Below are 18,325 nucleotides of genomic sequence, written 5' to 3' on the forward strand. Positions count from 1 at the left end.
ATAATACGGGAGCTACACACTTCCATACACATACCATGAACGTGTGCTGTATACTCTATCACAACACTACACATACCCAGCATGTTTAATACACACATACACCAGACTTATGCCACACACATTACTCATATGCAACTGTACATGCCACACACATACACAGCACGTGCATACACAATACCCACCTGTGTGCACAGCACCCACACTACAGTGGTAATATCTTGTTGAACTTAGGCCTTTACAGGAGATAGGAAGATACAGCCTTGACCTTCCAGAATTTCTACAGCTTCACCTCTGAGACATGGGCAAGTAGACATTCACAGAGCCCGACTGCCTTGCTTGGAGTGAGGGAGGCGCCAGTCTCAGGGCCCAGACGTGTGCCTTTGAGGGGGGCTGCTGAGATAACATCAGCACCCAATTTAGTAACAAGAGACGCCATGCTTGCCATGCGTCAGGCTGCCAGCTTATTGCCAAGTGTCTCTACTGGGACAGTAGACGCTCCTCCAGCAAAACATTGTTTGAGAGAAGGGCCAAATCTCACTCACCACTATATCTATTGATAGACCCAGGGCCGTCTCCAATTTGTACCAGGTGAGTGAATGAACAAATTTGAGGTACTTTGTCATTATACAAATACATCCTTCCCGTTTGCATTCCAAAGTTGCCACATCCAGTGCTACGGTTCCTCCCCATTGGCAGACGGCCTGGGGCAGGCAGCATCTGTCTGGATGCATACCCCGGATTGTTATGTGTGCGTCTGAGACATAGTCCTGCTCTGTAGCACAGGGTGGCCTCTGAGCTCTCTGGCCTTTGCCTCACGGGGGCTGGGTTTTAACAGGCTCACTTAGCTCTGCTGTTTAAAATGCAATTTCATAGCTTTTCTCCTCAGAATAATAGAATATTATTCCCTATCTACAGTCCATGGGCTCACCACTAGATTTTAGAGTACATCGTGGGAACAAATATAATGCTTTCCCTTCTGAAAAAATAATTAAATTGTATGTGTGACAAGTATCATCTTTTTCTTCTAAAGATCACATGCGTGGTTTTGGGTTTGTGCGTTTTGTGTGTGATGGTGTGGTCAGTAGCCTCCTGGGAGAGATAGGTAAACAGCCCCGGAGGCTGAGAGAATAGGACGGAGGAGACAGGAAGTCTCACGGCCTTCCAAGATGGGCGTACAAGTCTCTAAGTCATGGGCTGTTCGTTCTTTCAGCAATCTCTGTTTGTCACACCTAGGATGGTAGGGAAGGGCAGAGAGGGGTCTGAATCTTCATTCCATCACTTATTAGCTATGTGGCCTTGGCCTGCCACTGTGCGTGTGTGTGTGTGTGTGTGTGTGTGTGTGTGTGTGTGTGTGTGTGTGCATGTGTGCGTGTGTGTGCCTGTGTGTCTGTGTATACGTGTGTGCATGTGTGTGCATGTGTGTGCGTGTGTGTATGTGTTTGTGTGTGTGTGTGAATTCTGTATTCTTTAATTATAGTCACATCTATTTCTCCTCTCCAGCCTCCCCCAACTTCATCTTCATTTCCTTCTCCTCCCTCTCCCCTCTTCCTCCTCCTCTTCCCCATCCTCCTCCTCCCCCTCCTACATAACCCACTGAATGCAATCATCACTGCCCGTATGAGAGATGGGAGTGGGGCCGTTCATTAGAGCATGAGCAGTCTACCATGGCTGTACAGCTGAAGAAAACCGACCCCCTCCCCCAGTCAGCAGCCATTGCCTGTCCAAAGCTCCTCAGTCAGGCAAGGGTCTCATGCACCTCTCACTAGTCTCTCTGGTGAGTTGACAGGCTCTGTCTTGCACAGGTCTGTATAGGTAACCACAGTGTAGGTACTGTGAGTTCATGGACGTATCAGTCTTCTCGTGTCTAGAAGACACCACTTCACGGCAATCCTCCCTCACCTCTGACTCTTACTGTCTTTCTGGTCCTCTCTTTCTGTGATGCTACTTAATTCTCTGTTTCCCCATCTGCAAGTAGTGAATAGCGTACAGTAGCGAGATGACCTCACAGCATGGTCCCACTAAGTGAGATAATTCATTTAATGTGCCTCTCAGGCAGTAAGTAAGGAGAATACCATTCCTACAACCGTAACCTAAAATTACAGCGTCATTAGGCTATCCTCGGCTTTGTGTGCTCATCCTAGCAATGGCTTTGGTTCCTGGAAACTCTTCAGGCTACGTGGGGAGCTTTCGCTCCCTTTCGACCTTTCTTGTGATAGCTTCGAGATCATTTTGAATGTATTTGGTCAAAGGCGTTCACTGAATGGTTTGTAATTTTTAAAGGACTGGCATGCATTAGCTCTCATCTGATTTCGAAATGGCCCACGAAACAGTCCTAGGTGGTTTAATATTAGCATTGGAAAGTGGATGCTCGGCGTGCAGACCTGTTCCAGTAAGCAGTGATTGGTAGTTCAGTTCCTGTCCCATTACATCTGCTAGGCTCTGCCCCTTAATCAATCTCTCTCTCTCTCTCTCTCTCTCTCTCTCTCTCTCTCTCTCTCTCTCTCTCCCTCCCTCCCCCCTCCCTCTCTCTCAGAGAGAGAGCTAGGAAAGCACATATAAACAGCCACACATTTTTCATATGACTTCTGGAACTCAGATTCCTATGAGGTTGCTGGCAAAGTCCCTGGACATTCTCCACACCCACCCTGTGTGAGATTTCCCTGTGTCTGTCTTACTGTTCTCTGAAAGTGATTCAGGGTTGAAAGCAAACATCCAAGGCTCAGGGTCCTGGAGAGATGGTTCATCAGCGGAGAGTGTATACTGCTCTTGCAGAGGGCCCAAGTGCGGTTCCTAGCACCCAGGTAGGAACCTGAAATTCCGACTCCTGGGTATCTAATACCTCTGGCCTCTGGGCATGATCACTCATATGCTCATACCCCTCCCCACACCTATAGAGAGGTAACATTAAAATAAGTCTTAAAGGAAGAGAGAGGAACTGGCATAGCACCCTGCTGGACTGCCGGCCCTCTGCGTGGCTCCTTCCTTAACGTCTGTCTATCTATATTGGTTACTTCTCTGCTGATATCATAAAACACTGCAACCAGGGCAGCTTACAGGTGATTCATTTGGCTCATGGTTCCAGAGGATACAGTCCATCATGGTTGGGAGGCGTGGCATCAAATAACAGGCACAGCAGCAGGAGCAGGAAGCCCAGAGCTCACATCTTTAAATGCACATCAAACCAGAGAGAGCAAACCACAAATGGGGGCTGGAGAGGTGGTTCACAGACGAAGAGCACTGACTGCTCTTCCAGAGGTCCTGAGTTCCAATCCCAGCAACCACATGGTGGCTCACAACCATCTGTAATGGGATCTGACGCCCTCCTCTGGTGTGTCTGAAGACAGCTACAATGTACTTAATATATAATAAATAAATAAATAAATCTTTAACACACACACACACACACACACACACACACGGAATGAGGGTTCTAATATCAAAGCCTACCTCCAGTGACATACTCCCTTCCTCAAGGCCACACCTCCTGAGCCTTCCCAGACAGTGCCATCAACTAGGAAACAAGAGTTCAAGTGCCTGAGACTACGAGGGACATTTTTCACAACCCTATATGTTCCCACTTAGCCTAAAGCCTGGCCCAGTACGGGCTCGCCATAGATACTAAAATGCGGTTCATGCCACAATTCCTGTTTAACTTTACCGGCACCCTCCCTTTCAGCCACATCCCCGTGACATGGATGAAGAAGATGAACATCTCTGGAGCCTGTTTGAGGAGTTTGTGGGCAAGGTGAGTGGAGGGCAGGTGCCTCTCGGCTGAGCTACGAAAGGCTATCGGGTCATGCTTGTCTGCACTCCCTCGGGTCTACAAGAGTACAGGAGGGCAAAGCTGCATGCTCTGGGTCTCCAGCCTGTGTCTGTCACTTGTCACTTCATCCTGCTCGAAGCTAGCAGGCCTTTCCTGTGTTTCTAGGAGAGAGAATAACTATTGTCCAGAGGCTACTTTTCTTCCTGCGTTGACAGACTTGAGAAAATGGAAGAGCCCAATCTCTGGGTCTTGCCAAAAGCCTTTCAGTTTGTAAATTGGTCCCTTCAGATGGGGCCTCTGAGTAGAAAGCCAGGGCAGTGTGACCTGTCTAAATCAGAGGGGGAATTGCCAGGCAGGCAGCAGCGGGAGGTCACTCAGTTAACCTGCCCTGGGATTAGAGACACAGCTGGGCCCACTGACTTGGGAGACCAGCAGCGCTCGCCCTGCGGAATCTGAGCCTGTTGTGTGTGTATATGACTGATTGTGTGTGTGTGTGTGTGTGTGTGTGTGTGTGTGACTGTGTGTGTGTGTGTGACTGTGTGTGTGTGTGGGTGTATGACTTGATTGTGTGTGTGTGTGTGTGTGACTCTGTGTGTGTGTGGTGTTTATGACTGATTGTGTGTGTGTGTGTGTGTGTGTGGTGTGTATGACTGATTGTGTGTGTGTGTTTGTGTATGTTTGTGTGTGTGTGACTGATTGTGTGTGTGTGACTGTGTGTGTGTATAGTGTTTATGACTGTGTGTGTGTGTGTGGTGTGTATGACTGATTGTGTATGTGTGTGTGTATGACTGATTGTGCATGTATTGTGGTATGTGTGTGTGTATGACTGATGGTGTGTGTGTATATGACTATGTGTGTGTATGACTGATTGTGTGTGTGTGTGGTATGTATGACTGATTGTGTGTGTGTGTGTGTATGACTGATTGTGTGTGTGTATGACTGATTGTGTGTGTGTGTATGACTGATTGTGTGTGTGTATGACTGATTGTGTGTGTGTGTGTGTATGACTGATTGTGTGTGTGTGTATGACTGATTGTGTGTGTGTATGACTGATTGTGTGTGTGTGTGGTATGTATGACTGATTGTGTGTGTGTGTGGTGTGTATGACTGATTGTGTGTGTGTGGTGTGTGTGGTGTGTATGACTGATTGTGTGTGTGTGTGGTGTGTATGACTGATTGTGTGTATGTGACTATGATTGTGTGTGTGTGCGTGTGTGTGTGTGTATGGCTGATTATGTGTGTGTATGACTGATTGTGTGTGACTGTGATTGTGTGTGTGTGTGTGTGTGTGTGTGTGTCACTATGATTGTGGTCAGGATATGCACAGCTGTCTCCCATTTCTCCTCCCCCTGTTCAGCTGTCCAGGGCTCTTTTTGTCCCAGTCTTTTAGTGGTCATAAGTCTGAGTCCACCCAAGATTCAGTGTTGTCCCCACTGGCCCCATAGTGAGTGAAGACCCTTGATGGGTCATGAAGTGCTAAAAGGATCCCAAGAAACACTTTCTGCCTCAGGGGCACACCCTACCCCATTGAATTGCCAACAGATTTAAGAGTAGAATGGAAGCCTGACACAGAGGTCTCTCATCCGATGTCATCGGGAGGCTGAGGCTGGAGGATTGCATGATCTGGGAGTTCGAAAACAGCCTGGAATGTATGGAATCTCTGTCAGAGAGGAGGCAGGGGAGAATGGAAAAACATAAATCATACCAGAAAAGAAGCCTTTGCAGCAAAGCAAGCCTACAAACAGGAATACGTCAATTTATTCCACCCAGGTGCTCAGACCAGCGTTTTTCCCAGCAGAGGTTTGTTTCCTCAGCTGCCAAAAGGGCATGCTTTACTTAGTACATTCAAAACACCAGAGAAGAAGCTGATTTTGGGAAGATGTCTTTTCTCTCTTGTGATGGGGAAAGGACCTGCACACACATCACCATCCATCCCTTGTTCTGGAGCTGGTCCAAGGTCACAAGGCCTCGTGAAGGTTACAGCCAAGGCCCAGTATGGACTCTGAGAACCCTATTTCTTTCCTGGTAGGTGGCTGAGTCATTCCTTTTCAGAGGTGCCTGGTGTTGCACTAAAACCGACCACCCTATGCCCAGAGGAGGTCATCCGGAGACACAGCCTTTTGAGGTTTTAGTCTTACCTTTCCCATGCCAGAGCCTGTCCCCAGGGATAGAGGAGGTCCAGGGTGACTGGGCAGAGTCCAGACTGGAACCCAGTTCACAGCCCATTGCTTCTACCACAACCCTTGTTCCTCTCCCTGCCTGAGGTCTATCTTCCATCTGGGAGGTAAAGCATCTTCTCTCTGATTCAGAGTTCACATCAAACACATATGGGCTGCTTCAGTCCCCAAGTCTGAATCCCAGCCTAAAATGTGCTCCTGCATGAAAGGGCAACTCTCATATGTGGGAAATCCAGCACCTGGTGTCTGTGAACCCCAAGCTATTACAGTTCAATGATACATGACATTTTGTGAGTGTATGCGTTTGTGTGTGTGTGTGTGTTTATGTGTGTGTGTGTTTATGTGTGTGTGTGTGGTGACTGGCAGTTTCTACAGTCGCGGCTCCTTAACTGAAGTGTGGATGCAGCTTTGATAAAGGTTTAATGATGCTGCACAGAGGGCGTGTGGGGACATCAGTGCGAGTTCCCACTGCTGCTAACTTGTCACACTTTGTTCTCCAACCAGGCAAGCCCATGAAACACAGGCGAGGCTGGGCTGGCAGCGTCTGTGGGGTTAGGCGACAAGCTTGTGCCATCCATCTCTCCTCTTCCCTACTAACCCTCCTGTGCCCTGACAGGATGTCGGACCTCAGAGGAAATGGAGAGGTTGAGTTTCTAAAGACGTCACATGCTTTGAAGAATCACAGGGCTGGTGGACCTGGAGTCTGGCAGGGGAGGAAGCTCTAATTGGATGCCAGGAAACAGCTTGTTGGGTCTGAAACATTTCACATTTGGGCTCTTTCTAGGATTCTGAGATCAGTGCTAATCAGCTCAAGAGGGTCCTGAATGAAGTACTTTCTAAACGTGAGTTCTCCCCTGGGGTCTATCAGAAAGGCTGTGGGCATCCAAGAGAGGGGCCGGGTGGGGCTGAGAAAGGGCCAGAGATGAACCAGAATTATCCCAGGTAGAGAGAAGGGATTCAGGCTGCCTCTGAGCTTTAGAGATCCCAATTCTGTGCAATGAGGTGACATGTGGCAGGGAGGAGAGGCTGGGGAGGAGGTGGCATTGGAAGAGGTCAGACCCACACTGGTAAGCAACCAGACCCTGCAGGACCAAGAATCTTGACATCAAATGCAAGTATTTGTAAGTCCTGAGAGAAAGGGAGTTGGGCTGTGTTTGATTTATGTGACACTTTCTCCACAAAATTAATGCTGCCTGAAGATCCCCTAACATGCTTCTTTGGGGATACAGGAGAGCTCTTGCACACTCTGCTCTGCTCTTGGTCCTTCTGTGACTCAGAACAGAGTGGAGGAGAGGGCTACACAGTCTTTAACAGGTGAAGGTGGAGAGATGTCTGGAGCCCCCAGAGAGAGGCCTGTGAGTTAACAATGGCTACTTCATCGAGCCACTGTGTGTTGTGACCACGGAGTCAGCTGGCCTGTGTTTAAATCCCAGCTCTGTTCCTTACAGGTCAATGGGTTTGAGTGAACTGTATAAGTTCTCTGGGCTTCAGGGTCCCTGGTTATAAAATGAAGATGTTGATGATAACGTCTGCCAAGTGGAATTACTCTCAAGAGTAGATCGTATAGTGATGGGGAGACCCAAGAGGGGCTGGGGCATGGATGGAGGGTAGTATGGAGCCGAGGACAGGCTCACACCAATATCCTGGTAACGAAGCTTCGCTTACCTCACTGCAATGCTCACTAGACCAGTTCCTGGTGGCAGTAGCATCATTGTACGGTGCAGGAAACCAAAGCTTGCAAACATAAATCTGTGGGTACCAAATCTGAGGTCCATAGCTTGAAGCACAAGGCCAGGGCTGGTCAGTGCTGTATCCCAGGGTACCAGGAGGCAGGCAGTGTATGTCCCAAGCCACCCACGATGTTCTCACCCTTTCTATGGCTACCGTATGCTCTTCAATGGTCTCCGACTGTCCGGCTCATTTATTTTCCCGCTCCTCAGACACTCCTGACTCCTGCCTTCTTTTCTTTTTAAATATTTAGGAACAGACATGAAGTTTGATGGATTCAACATCAACACTTGCAGAGAAATGATCAGCCTGCTGGATGTATCCTTTAAATGTCACATCCTTTTTTCCCGTTTTAAAGACTCCCCTGCCTTTTTCCAGGAAGGAGAGAGCGCCCAGGGGAGGAAATGAGAAAGGAGAGACTCATTTACTGAGCATATGTCAGGAATTGTGTTTGAGGCTTTTTTTTTAAATGTACCATTCTGTTTTCTGATTGTCTTCACCATGCTTGGGACTATCTCTCACTTATCCATAAACAACAACAACAACAACAGCAACAACAAGATATTTCATATTTGAGTGCCTGGTCTAAAGTTGTGCAATGTGGAGACAACAAGTGGGACTTTCTCCTCCATCATCATATGCACTATGTTGTGTGTCCCCGTCTGCTAAATCCATTCTACCCCACGTCCTTACCCAGCCCTTCCTCAGCTCCCCCTGTCACTGTCTGATTTTCTTTCAGACACTTAGCATGGCCCCTGGATAGTTTAGGATTATGATACAAGATGAAAACCTATTTGTTCTCTCTCATCTCATTTAACCCTCACCCCCCTATTGAAGAACAGTCCTTTCAGAGTTTGCCAGGATAGTGATTCACAAGACCTTAAACTGTGCATCTCATAGATAATAGACGTTTCTTACAGTTCGAGGTAAGTTTGTGACCCAGTTACTTAACAAAGGCCCCATTTCTATGATGCCCTCATACCGGAACTAGATTTCAACACACGGATTCGGGGGACACGAACACTCTACATAAATGGGTGGAGAGAGGGCTGTCTCCGTGTCAGAGACATTCTGTAAGAGGTACAGGGTACTGATGGCCCATCAGCATTTCCTCAAGCTTTGCCAGGACAGAGAAGAAACAGTCAACATGTTTCCTTTCTCATTTTCTCCCCTGTGATCCCTCCTTCCAGGAAAAAGGTAGAGGAGTCTTAAAACAGACAAAAAAATGTGACATTTAGGCTAGGGAGACCCTCCTCAGTTCTTAGGGTCTTATCCATGATGAGATCTGGCAACCTGACGACAGGACCCCTTCCTCAGCTGCTCTGTGTGACCTTCCTTTGCACACGGCAGGGTTTGTGCAGACAGCTGTGGTAGTGTTGTGTGTCAATCTCTGCACAAGTTAATGGTGATGGATAGGTGGTGCCGTCTGGCGACCCCAGAGCTCCAAGCGTCCACTAGTTGCGTAGTGCTGGAACCTTTCTGCCCTTGTGTCTTTCCATGGGCGTGTGGTTCACAGTTCAACCTGTGGTCACAGATGACCAACGTTGCTTCACTCTGCTGTGGATTCCAGAGTCACTCTCATCATAGCTTTCTATTGATTTCAGTTCAGACTCAGATTTTGTCGTAGTCACCCACCATTTGTCCTAGTGACGCCATGTCTCCTGTGGCTGCAAAGGATGCGGACTTGAGGACTCTGTCTCCTTTTGGAGACTTTGCTCTCCGGTATGAGGTAGTGCTTAAATCTCCCTGCACAGCGAAAATGCCCTTGCAGATTTAGGAAAATGTCAAGTCTATTAAGATAAAGTTCATATGTCAAGAATATGCCTAGTTGGGATGTACAGTTCATTCCATGGCTTCTGTTAGATGTGGAGTTGTGTGGCCATCACTGCATGGCTTAGAACACTTTTCTCACACACCCCCAAATCCTGCACTCATACTAGTGATCACTCTGTTCTCCTGACTCCCAATATAGCCATGGCTAAGTCGTCAAAGTTCCACTACTTCCACAAGAGTGCCATGCTGGGGACTGAGCCTTTACCACATGGGTCTTTGGCAGTGACCACAGTTCCAGGCTGGAACAGAGAGCTACCCTCTTGGGTGCAAAGTGGACCTCCACTGGGCTATCTAACATACATGGGGAGGAGTTTCTGTTCTGCAACACAGTGGTGTTTATGGATTTGTGACTGGTGAGAAAAGAGGCTGAAATCTATGAGGACAGTGTACAACCAAAGCCCCAGGCATAGCTCAGTACACAATAAGTACTCCTGGAAGGAATATAAATCAGATATGAGAAATTCCACATGGCCTCCCCCCAGCACACATCTCTCCTTTGGTTTTATTACAACCTTTGAGAAGACCTTGTGTTTCTAAGACCTGGGCTTTTGTTGTTGTTGTTTGTTTGTTTGTTGGGTTTTTTTGGGGGGGGAGGTTGTTTTTGACATTCTGACAATACCATTGTGATTTGAATGAGCAGTTGCACCAGTCGCAGAAATCTGAGTGTGGAATTAACACAGCTGCAGCTGCTGTCACCCAGGATGGCGAGGGTGTGAGGCCAATGAGTGCTGCTGTAGGAGGCTTTAGGACGATGTGGTTCTTTGTTCCTACCTCTGTGCCTGGCCTCTGTAGTGAGCACTGAACCTTTTAATCTTAATTTGAGTTTGCTTCTCACCATCACCCCCATTGTGTGGCTTGTTACAAACATGGAAGGTTTATTAACAGTTTGAGGCACTGATGTAGGCTCGCAAGAGAGAGAAACTTGCTAATGACTCAGAGCTTGTCCATATTGACCTTTAACAAACACAGAGTGATGGGACAGGAAGCCTGGGACCTATGGAGTTCAAGACTCTCTGGCTGAAGATCCGCACATATCTGGTACTTCCTCTGGGGAGAGAAGGGCATCTATCTCTCTGCGCCCGGGCCCCTTTCCATCCTTCTGGCTCTCTATAATACTCATTCCTGGGGTGTTCTAGATTCTAGACTCTGGTCAAAACCATCCAAAGCTAGGTACATGGTTCAGAAAAGAGCCAGGAGGCAAAGGCAATGAGAGACACCGATGCCGACCTCTATAATGAAAGGCCTCATGCACAAGGCATTAGCCCCATTTCTGTGTTCCAGGATTTCTTTGGAGGTGGAAATACAGCCTCTCTTGAGTGCATCCTTGGCCTCTCAGGAGAGTAGTAGACTGTGAGGAAACTGTCAATGCTGGGGCTATGCTCTTATCACGTGGAGTTTCTCTCCGGCTTCAGGAGATGTTCCAAGAAATGGACCACAACCGTGTAGGGACCATTGAAGCCCATGAGATGAGGACAGCTCTCAAGAAAGCAGGTGAGGACCCGTCCTGTAGAGTCCTGTAGAAGAGGTCTTAGGACCCAGATGTGCTCAGTGGGAATAGCACATGTTCTCATGATGGTGGGGGCTAAGGGTCTTTCCTGAGGGCTTCCTTATACTGGATGCCAGCGTGGCAACCAAGTCTTGCTGAAGATGCATCCTATCCAGGGAGGAGGGATGCTCAGGGCTACATTCTGCCTGTTGCTGAGGCAGTGATAGTAGTTACAGGGTATGGAGTTCTGCAGGGGCTCAACTTTTCTATGTTCACCTACTGTGGGTATGCAGCTATGGCTGCCCCAGGGCTGGGCTGGTGTTGGACTAGGGAAAGGGCTGATGGATCTTCTCTAAAAGTGGAGGGAGTTGTTGGCAGAGCATCTCCTGGGTCTCCCTGGGAGAAGTAGAGGAGTCCTGCTTTACAGATCTCCACAGACTCATGGAGGGTCCCCTGTGGTGTCATCCCCTTGGAGTCTATCAGGAAAATGCAAAGACCTTTGCATCATCCACGCATGACATAGCCTCTCTTGGCCATCAGGTTTCACCCTCAACAACCAGGTGCAGCAGACCATTGCCATGAGGTATGCATGCAGTAAGCTTGGCGTTGACTTTGACGGTTTTGTGGCGTGTATGATCCGCCTGGAGACCCTGTTCAGTAAGCCTGTTCTCATTATCCCTCTTCTTTTTGTCAGAGACGCAGAGCATTGTGGGGTTAGGCCAGGAAGTGAGACCTGACAGTGCCTTTGGAGCATGGGGACTAAAAGTATAGATGAGATTTGTATAGCTGATACTCAGGAGGAGGCGAGGTTTGACACTTTAGGGGCTACAGATGTCCAAGCTGGTCATACCTAAGGGCCGAGGCTGCCTTTCCTTGGAGATCTGGAACTCTGCTATCCTGATTACTGAGCTATGCAAAGTCATTAAACCAAGGGTCCCATGTTATGAGCTTGTGTTGATTCACCTGTATGTCACCACGAGGGGCATTTGAGAGGCTGTGCCACCTTCCAGGAGAGGAATGGCTCTCTCTCAGAGGCAGTAGCTGTATTCCTTCCACACTGGGCACTGGGATGCTGTTATCTTGTAATCAGTGGGATATCTTCTTAAGGGAGGGGACCTTCCCCACTCAGGGTGAGTCCAAGGTGGAAAGTCTTAGAGGTAATATCTGTTGGTTAGAGATAGAGCAGAGGGACTGAACTGTCCTCAGCCCACTCACCAAAGAAACTATCAGTTTCTTGTTTGAGCTTCTGAAGATGAGGAATCAGAGGGGCATCTTTGCTGACGAGGTTAGGGTTGGGCTTGGGCTTGGGCTTGGGGTTAGGATTTCCATTCAGTCTGGGAGATGTCTGCTGCTACTAAAATTCACCCTGACTGCTGGTCCCTGGGGTTAGACTAGATCGGGAGGGCAGGGGATCTAGGGGAATAGAGGGGTGGACGGTTGTAACTTGACATGGACTGGTCAGAGGCAGTCTCTGATGTTCCAAACCCCAGGAATAGACATGCCTAATTTCTTGCTACTCTGGCATTTCAGAACTGTTCAGGCTTTTGGATAAGGACCAGAATGGCATTGTCCAGCTCTCCCTGGCTGAGGTAAATGACCCAAGGTTCGAGGAACTTCTCATAGACAGACTTTGAAATCTCTGGACAGAATAGGTGCTCTGCTATGTTTGTTCCTACCAACCATCTTATTGCCATGAAAATTCCCTCAATGTTCTGTGGTCAACATGAGGAGAAGGAATGAATAGTATTTTAAGAAGTTAGTCAAACATCTTGATCAGTTCATTAAGTAATTTAATCAAGTGCCCCCTCTTAACCCTTTCATCCCCTTACCTTAAATCTAAAGCTATCGTTAGTTCCATCTAAAATCATTTCAAAGATGCAAACTCTTGTTAATTGGGATGGACTTGCATGCGCATTTGTGTCTGGTGGGAGGAGTGGACACAGTGTAAAATGCCTGACTTCTGGGGCTTCTGAATTAAGATATAGGGGGGCACAGGAAGCCAAAAGTGAATCTCCAATGAGGAAGAATAAAGGTACGAAATAAATGAGTGTTCTTATCGTGCAGAAGTCACATTGTGCTTAATGCAGAAAGTGACAGCCAGTGCCTGTAAGGGGCATACCCTGGGTGACAGAGTCTATCGCTGGCCTCTGGGGGAGGGCTTAGGGGAACAGGAAGTGCAGTTATGGATCAAGGTTTCTGAGATAGTGGAGCTAGAGGACTGGGTTATCACTGTCCCTGCCATGTTAGAGGGCTGGGTTATCACCTCTCTGCCATGTTAGAGGGCTGGGTTATCACCTCTCTGCTATGTTAGAGGGCTGGGTTATCACCCCTCTGTCATGTTAGAGGGCTGGGTTATCACCTCTCTGTCCTGTTTTGAGGGCTGGGTTATTACCTTCTCTGCCATGTTAGAGGGCTGGGTTATTACCTTCTCTGCCATGTTAGAGGGCTGGGTTATTACCTTCTCTGTCATGTTAGAGGGCTAGGTTATCACCTCTCTGCCATGTTAGAGGGCTGGGTTATTACCTTCTCTGCCATGTTAGAGGGCTGGGTTATCACCTCTCTGCCATGTTAGAGGGCTGGGTTATCACCTCTCTGCCATGTTAGAGGGCTGGGTTATCACCTCTCTGCCATGTTAGAGGGCTGGGTTATCACCTCTTTGCCATGTTAGAGGGCTGGGTTATTACCTTCTCTGCCATGTTAGAGGGCTGGGTTATCACCCCTCTGTCATGTTAGAGGACTGGGTTATTACCTTCTCTGCCATGTTAGAGGGCTGGGTTATCACCTCTCTGCCATGTTAGAGGACTGGGTTATTACCTTCTCTGTCATGTTAGAGGGCTGGGTTATCACCTCTCTGCCATGTTAGAGGGCTGGGTTATTACCTTCTCTGTCATGTTAGAGGGCTGGGTTATTACCTTCTCTGCCATGTTAGAGGGCTGGGTTATTACCTTCTCTGCCATGTTAGAGGGCTGGGTTATTACCTTCTCTGTCATGTTAGAGGGCTGGGTTATTACCTTCTCTGCCATGTTAGAGGGCTGGGTTATTACCTTCCCTGCCATGTTAGAGGGCTGGGTTATCACCTCTCTGCCATGTTAGAGGGCTGGGTTATCACCTCTCTGCCATGTTAGAGGGCTGGGTTATTACCTTCTCTGCCATGTTAGAGGGCTGGGTTATCACCCCTCTGTCATGTTAGAGGACTGGGTTATTACCTTCTCTGCCATGTTAGAGGGCTGGGTTATCACCTCTCTGCCATGTTAGAGGACTGGGTTATTACCTTCTCTGTCATGTTAGAGGGCTGGGTTATTACCTTCTCTTTCATGTTAGAGGACTAGGTTATTACCTTCTTGTCATGTTAGAGGGCTGGGTTATTATCTTCTCTGTCATGTTGGAGTACCTGGTTATTACCCTTCCTGCCATGTTAGAGGGTTGGGTTATTTACCCTCCCAACATGTTCTGAGTCCAACTGCTTTTTATTCTTCTTGTTAATGGAAATCCTTTTGATTATTTCCTATGATCAAAACGAAGCTTTCTTTGAAACATGCCTGTGGATTCCTGTAGATACCTGGGAATTAGCGTAGGACATACAATGAAGTGTACATGCAGAAGTATACACACATACATATAAGAACATATAGCATATATATGAAATACACATATAAATGCAGGAATGTCCATACATACATATAGAATGCAGAATGCATACACACATATAATGTATAGGTATGAATTTAGGAACATATTCACATATGTAAAAATATAGAGACATAAGTATACAGGAATGTAAGTATAAGGATATATGTATGTCTGTAAGAATATATGTGTTTATGAACATAATTGTCCTTTACGGGGCTTTAGTTCCAGAACCTTCCTAAGATACCTGGATGCATCAGACCTTTGTATAAAATGGTATACTATTTGCATAGGGCCTTCCTCTTGCTTACTCTAAATCCTCTCTAGGCTGTTGATGATGCCTAATGTAATACATAATGCCTAATATTCTACAATGATGCCGGGGCTAAGTAAAGAGCCGTCTCACCACATTATTTAGGGAAGAAATGACAAGGGAAAAAATCGTTCATATTCAACACAGTGTAGTTATTTTTCTGGAGATTTTTAATCTGCCCTTGGTTAAATCATGGATATGTGACTTGTAGATGGACAAGGCCTACTGTACTCATCGATGCACCTCTTTTTGGAGGCCCCTTTGGGTACAGAGTTTTTCCTAAGTTGCATTTCCTGCAGCACTCTGATTTTGGAGCTAGTGACTTTGTTAAGAGCTTCCCGTGAGTAAGGCACTCGCTGCACGATGGAGCCGTAACAAGTGGTGATCTCTGAGGCAAGGAGGGCATCTGTGGCCAAAACCCACACACTCCCTAGAAGCTAAGCACTGTGTTTGTCCCTTCTTTTGCAGTGGCTGTGCTGTGTGCTGGTCTGACCCGCTGTTTGGACATCAACAACTTCCCTGCCTCCCACTTGTCCCTTTCAGTCTTATGAACATGTGACCTCAGGTGGCATTTACTGACTGACTGTTGTATTGTTCCAGCCAACTGTTGTTCCTGAGACACTGCCTTTCCCAACAGAGCAGTCTAGGGAGCCCCAGATCTCTCAGCAGCACCGAGCTATGAGTTAACTGGGCAGATCCCAGGGGTTCAGCAGAAGGAAAACAATCAATTAAAGTTGTGGGCCAGGATGGTTTCTGTCTTCCTCTAGAGATGTTCAATGGTGAGGGCCACCTGGGCTTCAATGCTACAGGAAAAGATGTGACTTGAAGCTTCTGCTGGAAGCACGACTGCTTCTGAGGGCTCTTGGTGAAAGGGGTAGAGTCTCAGTAATGCCAAGAAAGGGTACAGGTCAGGTAGGGGAGCTGGGAACCACCCTCTTTAGAGACAGGGAATGTTGTTAGCTGATAAGCAGCTAGAGGATTAATGCGGTTCAGGTGAGTTTTGCTTACAAGCAAACACGGGGCTGTCTGCTGCTGGTGAGAAAATTGAGACCACGCATAGCATAGCAGCTTGGTGTCTAGACAGATGCATTAGCTACTTTTCTATTGCTGTGACAAAACACCATGAACAAGGGCAGCGTAGAGAGCAAAGAGCTTATTTGGGTTCATGGCACCGCAGCGGAGAGCGTACGATGATGGAGTAAGATGGAGTGATGTTACACTGTCCAAAGCAGGAAGCCGAGGGTTCTCATTTTGAACCACAAGTACAGTTCTCAAAGCCCCCCTCCCCCAGTGACATGCTTTCTCCACGAAGGCCATATCCCCCCAAACCCACTGGGGACTAAGTATTCAAAAACCCGAGACTGTAGAGAGCATCTCACTCAAGCCACCACCACAGGGTAGCACTGTGTCTCCCATACAGCCTTCAAAGCAAAGTGTAAGGGAGACAGTACCCAGGCAAACCTTGACTCCTGTATTAGTCTGAGGACTAGTTTTCTGTTTCTAGCAGAAGAGTTTGATGAATATTACTTGTAGGATTTTGACCAGAAATCATGGTGATTTCACCTGAAGGCTTTCACACTGACTTCAAATCTCCTAGACTCAGTACTGGGGAGGAGCAGTGTTAGTTGCTTTTTACTGTGACGGTGACACAATGTGACCCTATGGAGGCAACTCAAGGGAGAAAGGTTTACTTTGTCTCACAGTTTTCAATAGTTTTAGACTCCCACAGGAGGGAAGGTGTAAAGAATCCATGACAGTGGAGGCAGAGGTCTGAGCTCCATACAGCATGACCGTAGACAAGAAGCCCAGCAAACCAGCCAGGACCCAAAGTAGATAGTACTGCCTCACATCCAATAGCTTGTCCGCCTTGGAAAGGTCCCTTAGCCTTCCTTAAAATATTGCCACAAGCTGCAGCCCAGACATTCAAATCATGAAAGTTTTGGGGACATTTCACTTTCAAATACAATCACTCTGCCCCTGCCCCCTGAAGTGCATGCCATCTCATGATACAAAAGGCATTCAGTCCAATTCTACCAAAAGTTTCCATAGTTGTGACAATCCCAACCCTGTTCAAAAATTTAAAATTTCCTTCGAGACTTGAGGCAAACTCTTAACTGTGAAACTCTACAAAAATAAACAGGCTAGATACTTTTAGTGCACAGTGGTACAGAGAGGAGAATGGGAGACCAGTAAGGAGAGATTAGACCAAAGCAAGACCAAAAGCACGGAAGCAGTAAATTACATAGTTCTGTGTCTGGCAAATGGGGCTTATAATGACATCATCTGAGCTTCAAGGGATGGGGTGGCCCCTCCCCTTCCATCTCTGCTGCCTGAGCACTCAAAGTGTATGGGAGGCCAGAACTTCCTTGGAGACAGGGAATGTTCTTAGCTGATAAGCAGCTAAGAGAGCTAATACAGTTCAGGTGAGTTTTGCTTTCAAATGAACACAGGGCTGTGTGTTGATGGTGAGAAAATTGAGGGCCACCTCCAATTACTGCCTATAGCTTTTATCAGCATATGTCACCCGCTCTTGTTTTTTTTCAGTATCCTGGAGTCTCCACTGAAACTTGGGCCGCACCTTAGTGGCCTCATCAGGAGGTCCTGTGGAGGGTTCAACCCTGCTACACGTTTCCTGGCCTTAGGCTTTTCTCTGGAATCTCATAGTAAAATTCCATCTACTACAATTGCATTGTTTGTGCTTGAAAACTCAGCACCACGCAGACGACACTAATTTTTGCTTCCAACTGAGGATACAGCCAGGATTCTGAAGGCCATGGCTGCAGTGTATTCAGCATACCCAAAAGGCTTAGCCTGGGGAAATAATTCCTGAGCCTCCCTGCCCCCTTTAGGCACTCCTTTATAGGTTCTCTCATTTTAAATAAAAGTCTTTCAACTGAGTTTATGCCCTGCTATCTCCAATAGATGGGAATCTTTGCTTTGAGGCCTGCCTCCCAGCAAACCCCTACTCACTAACCATGGCAAAGCACTCAATTTGTCTTTAACAATACTGTGGCTTTGCCTGCAGTGTTCCCATGGTTCACTACGCTAACAGCATTCAGACTCCTTTGCTGAATGATTTACAAATCCTTCTACTCAACTCTTTGCTTTCAGTGGCCCCTCACTGTAAATTTGGTTAAAAACAGCCAGTGATAACCATGCTACAACCTGGGTGCCATGCTGTCCTGAAATTTCCTCTACCAGATTAATGAGTGCTTAAAGACATGGGTGAAATCAATGCGGGTTCTTGGTCAGGGTGTACCATGAATGACCTTGAATCCCATTTCCCAATAAAGACTTCATATCTATTGGGAACATTATGAGTATAACCCTTACTGCCCATTGTCCTATTGGCATTCTGATCTTCTGACCTCCCACCAGAACCTAGCAGAACTTACACT

General features: G+C 47.3%; 1 protein-coding gene across 1 annotated transcript in view; it reads left to right on the forward strand.

Moving 5' to 3' along the window:
• Capn8 (calpain 8) overlaps positions 1-15,678 on the forward strand; it is a 65,325-nt gene extending 49,647 nt beyond the window's left edge. The window contains exons 14-21 of the mRNA XM_032915520.1: positions 3,677-3,745; positions 6,725-6,782; positions 7,922-7,986; positions 10,471-10,539; positions 10,914-10,992; positions 11,528-11,644; positions 12,518-12,576; positions 15,396-15,678. Of these exons, the coding sequence (XP_032771411.1) occupies positions 3,677-3,745; positions 6,725-6,782; positions 7,922-7,986; positions 10,471-10,539; positions 10,914-10,992; positions 11,528-11,644; positions 12,518-12,576; positions 15,396-15,419 (540 nt within the window). The 3' untranslated portion in view covers positions 15,420-15,678. The remainder of the gene's footprint in view (positions 1-3,676; positions 3,746-6,724; positions 6,783-7,921; positions 7,987-10,470; positions 10,540-10,913; positions 10,993-11,527; positions 11,645-12,517; positions 12,577-15,395) is intronic.
• Positions 15,679-18,325: the final 2,647 nt, after the last annotated feature.

Source organism: Rattus rattus, chromosome 10 (assembly GCF_011064425.1).
Source record: "Rattus rattus isolate New Zealand chromosome 10, Rrattus_CSIRO_v1, whole genome shotgun sequence".
Lineage (NCBI taxonomy): Eukaryota > Metazoa > Chordata > Mammalia > Rodentia > Muridae > Rattus > Rattus rattus.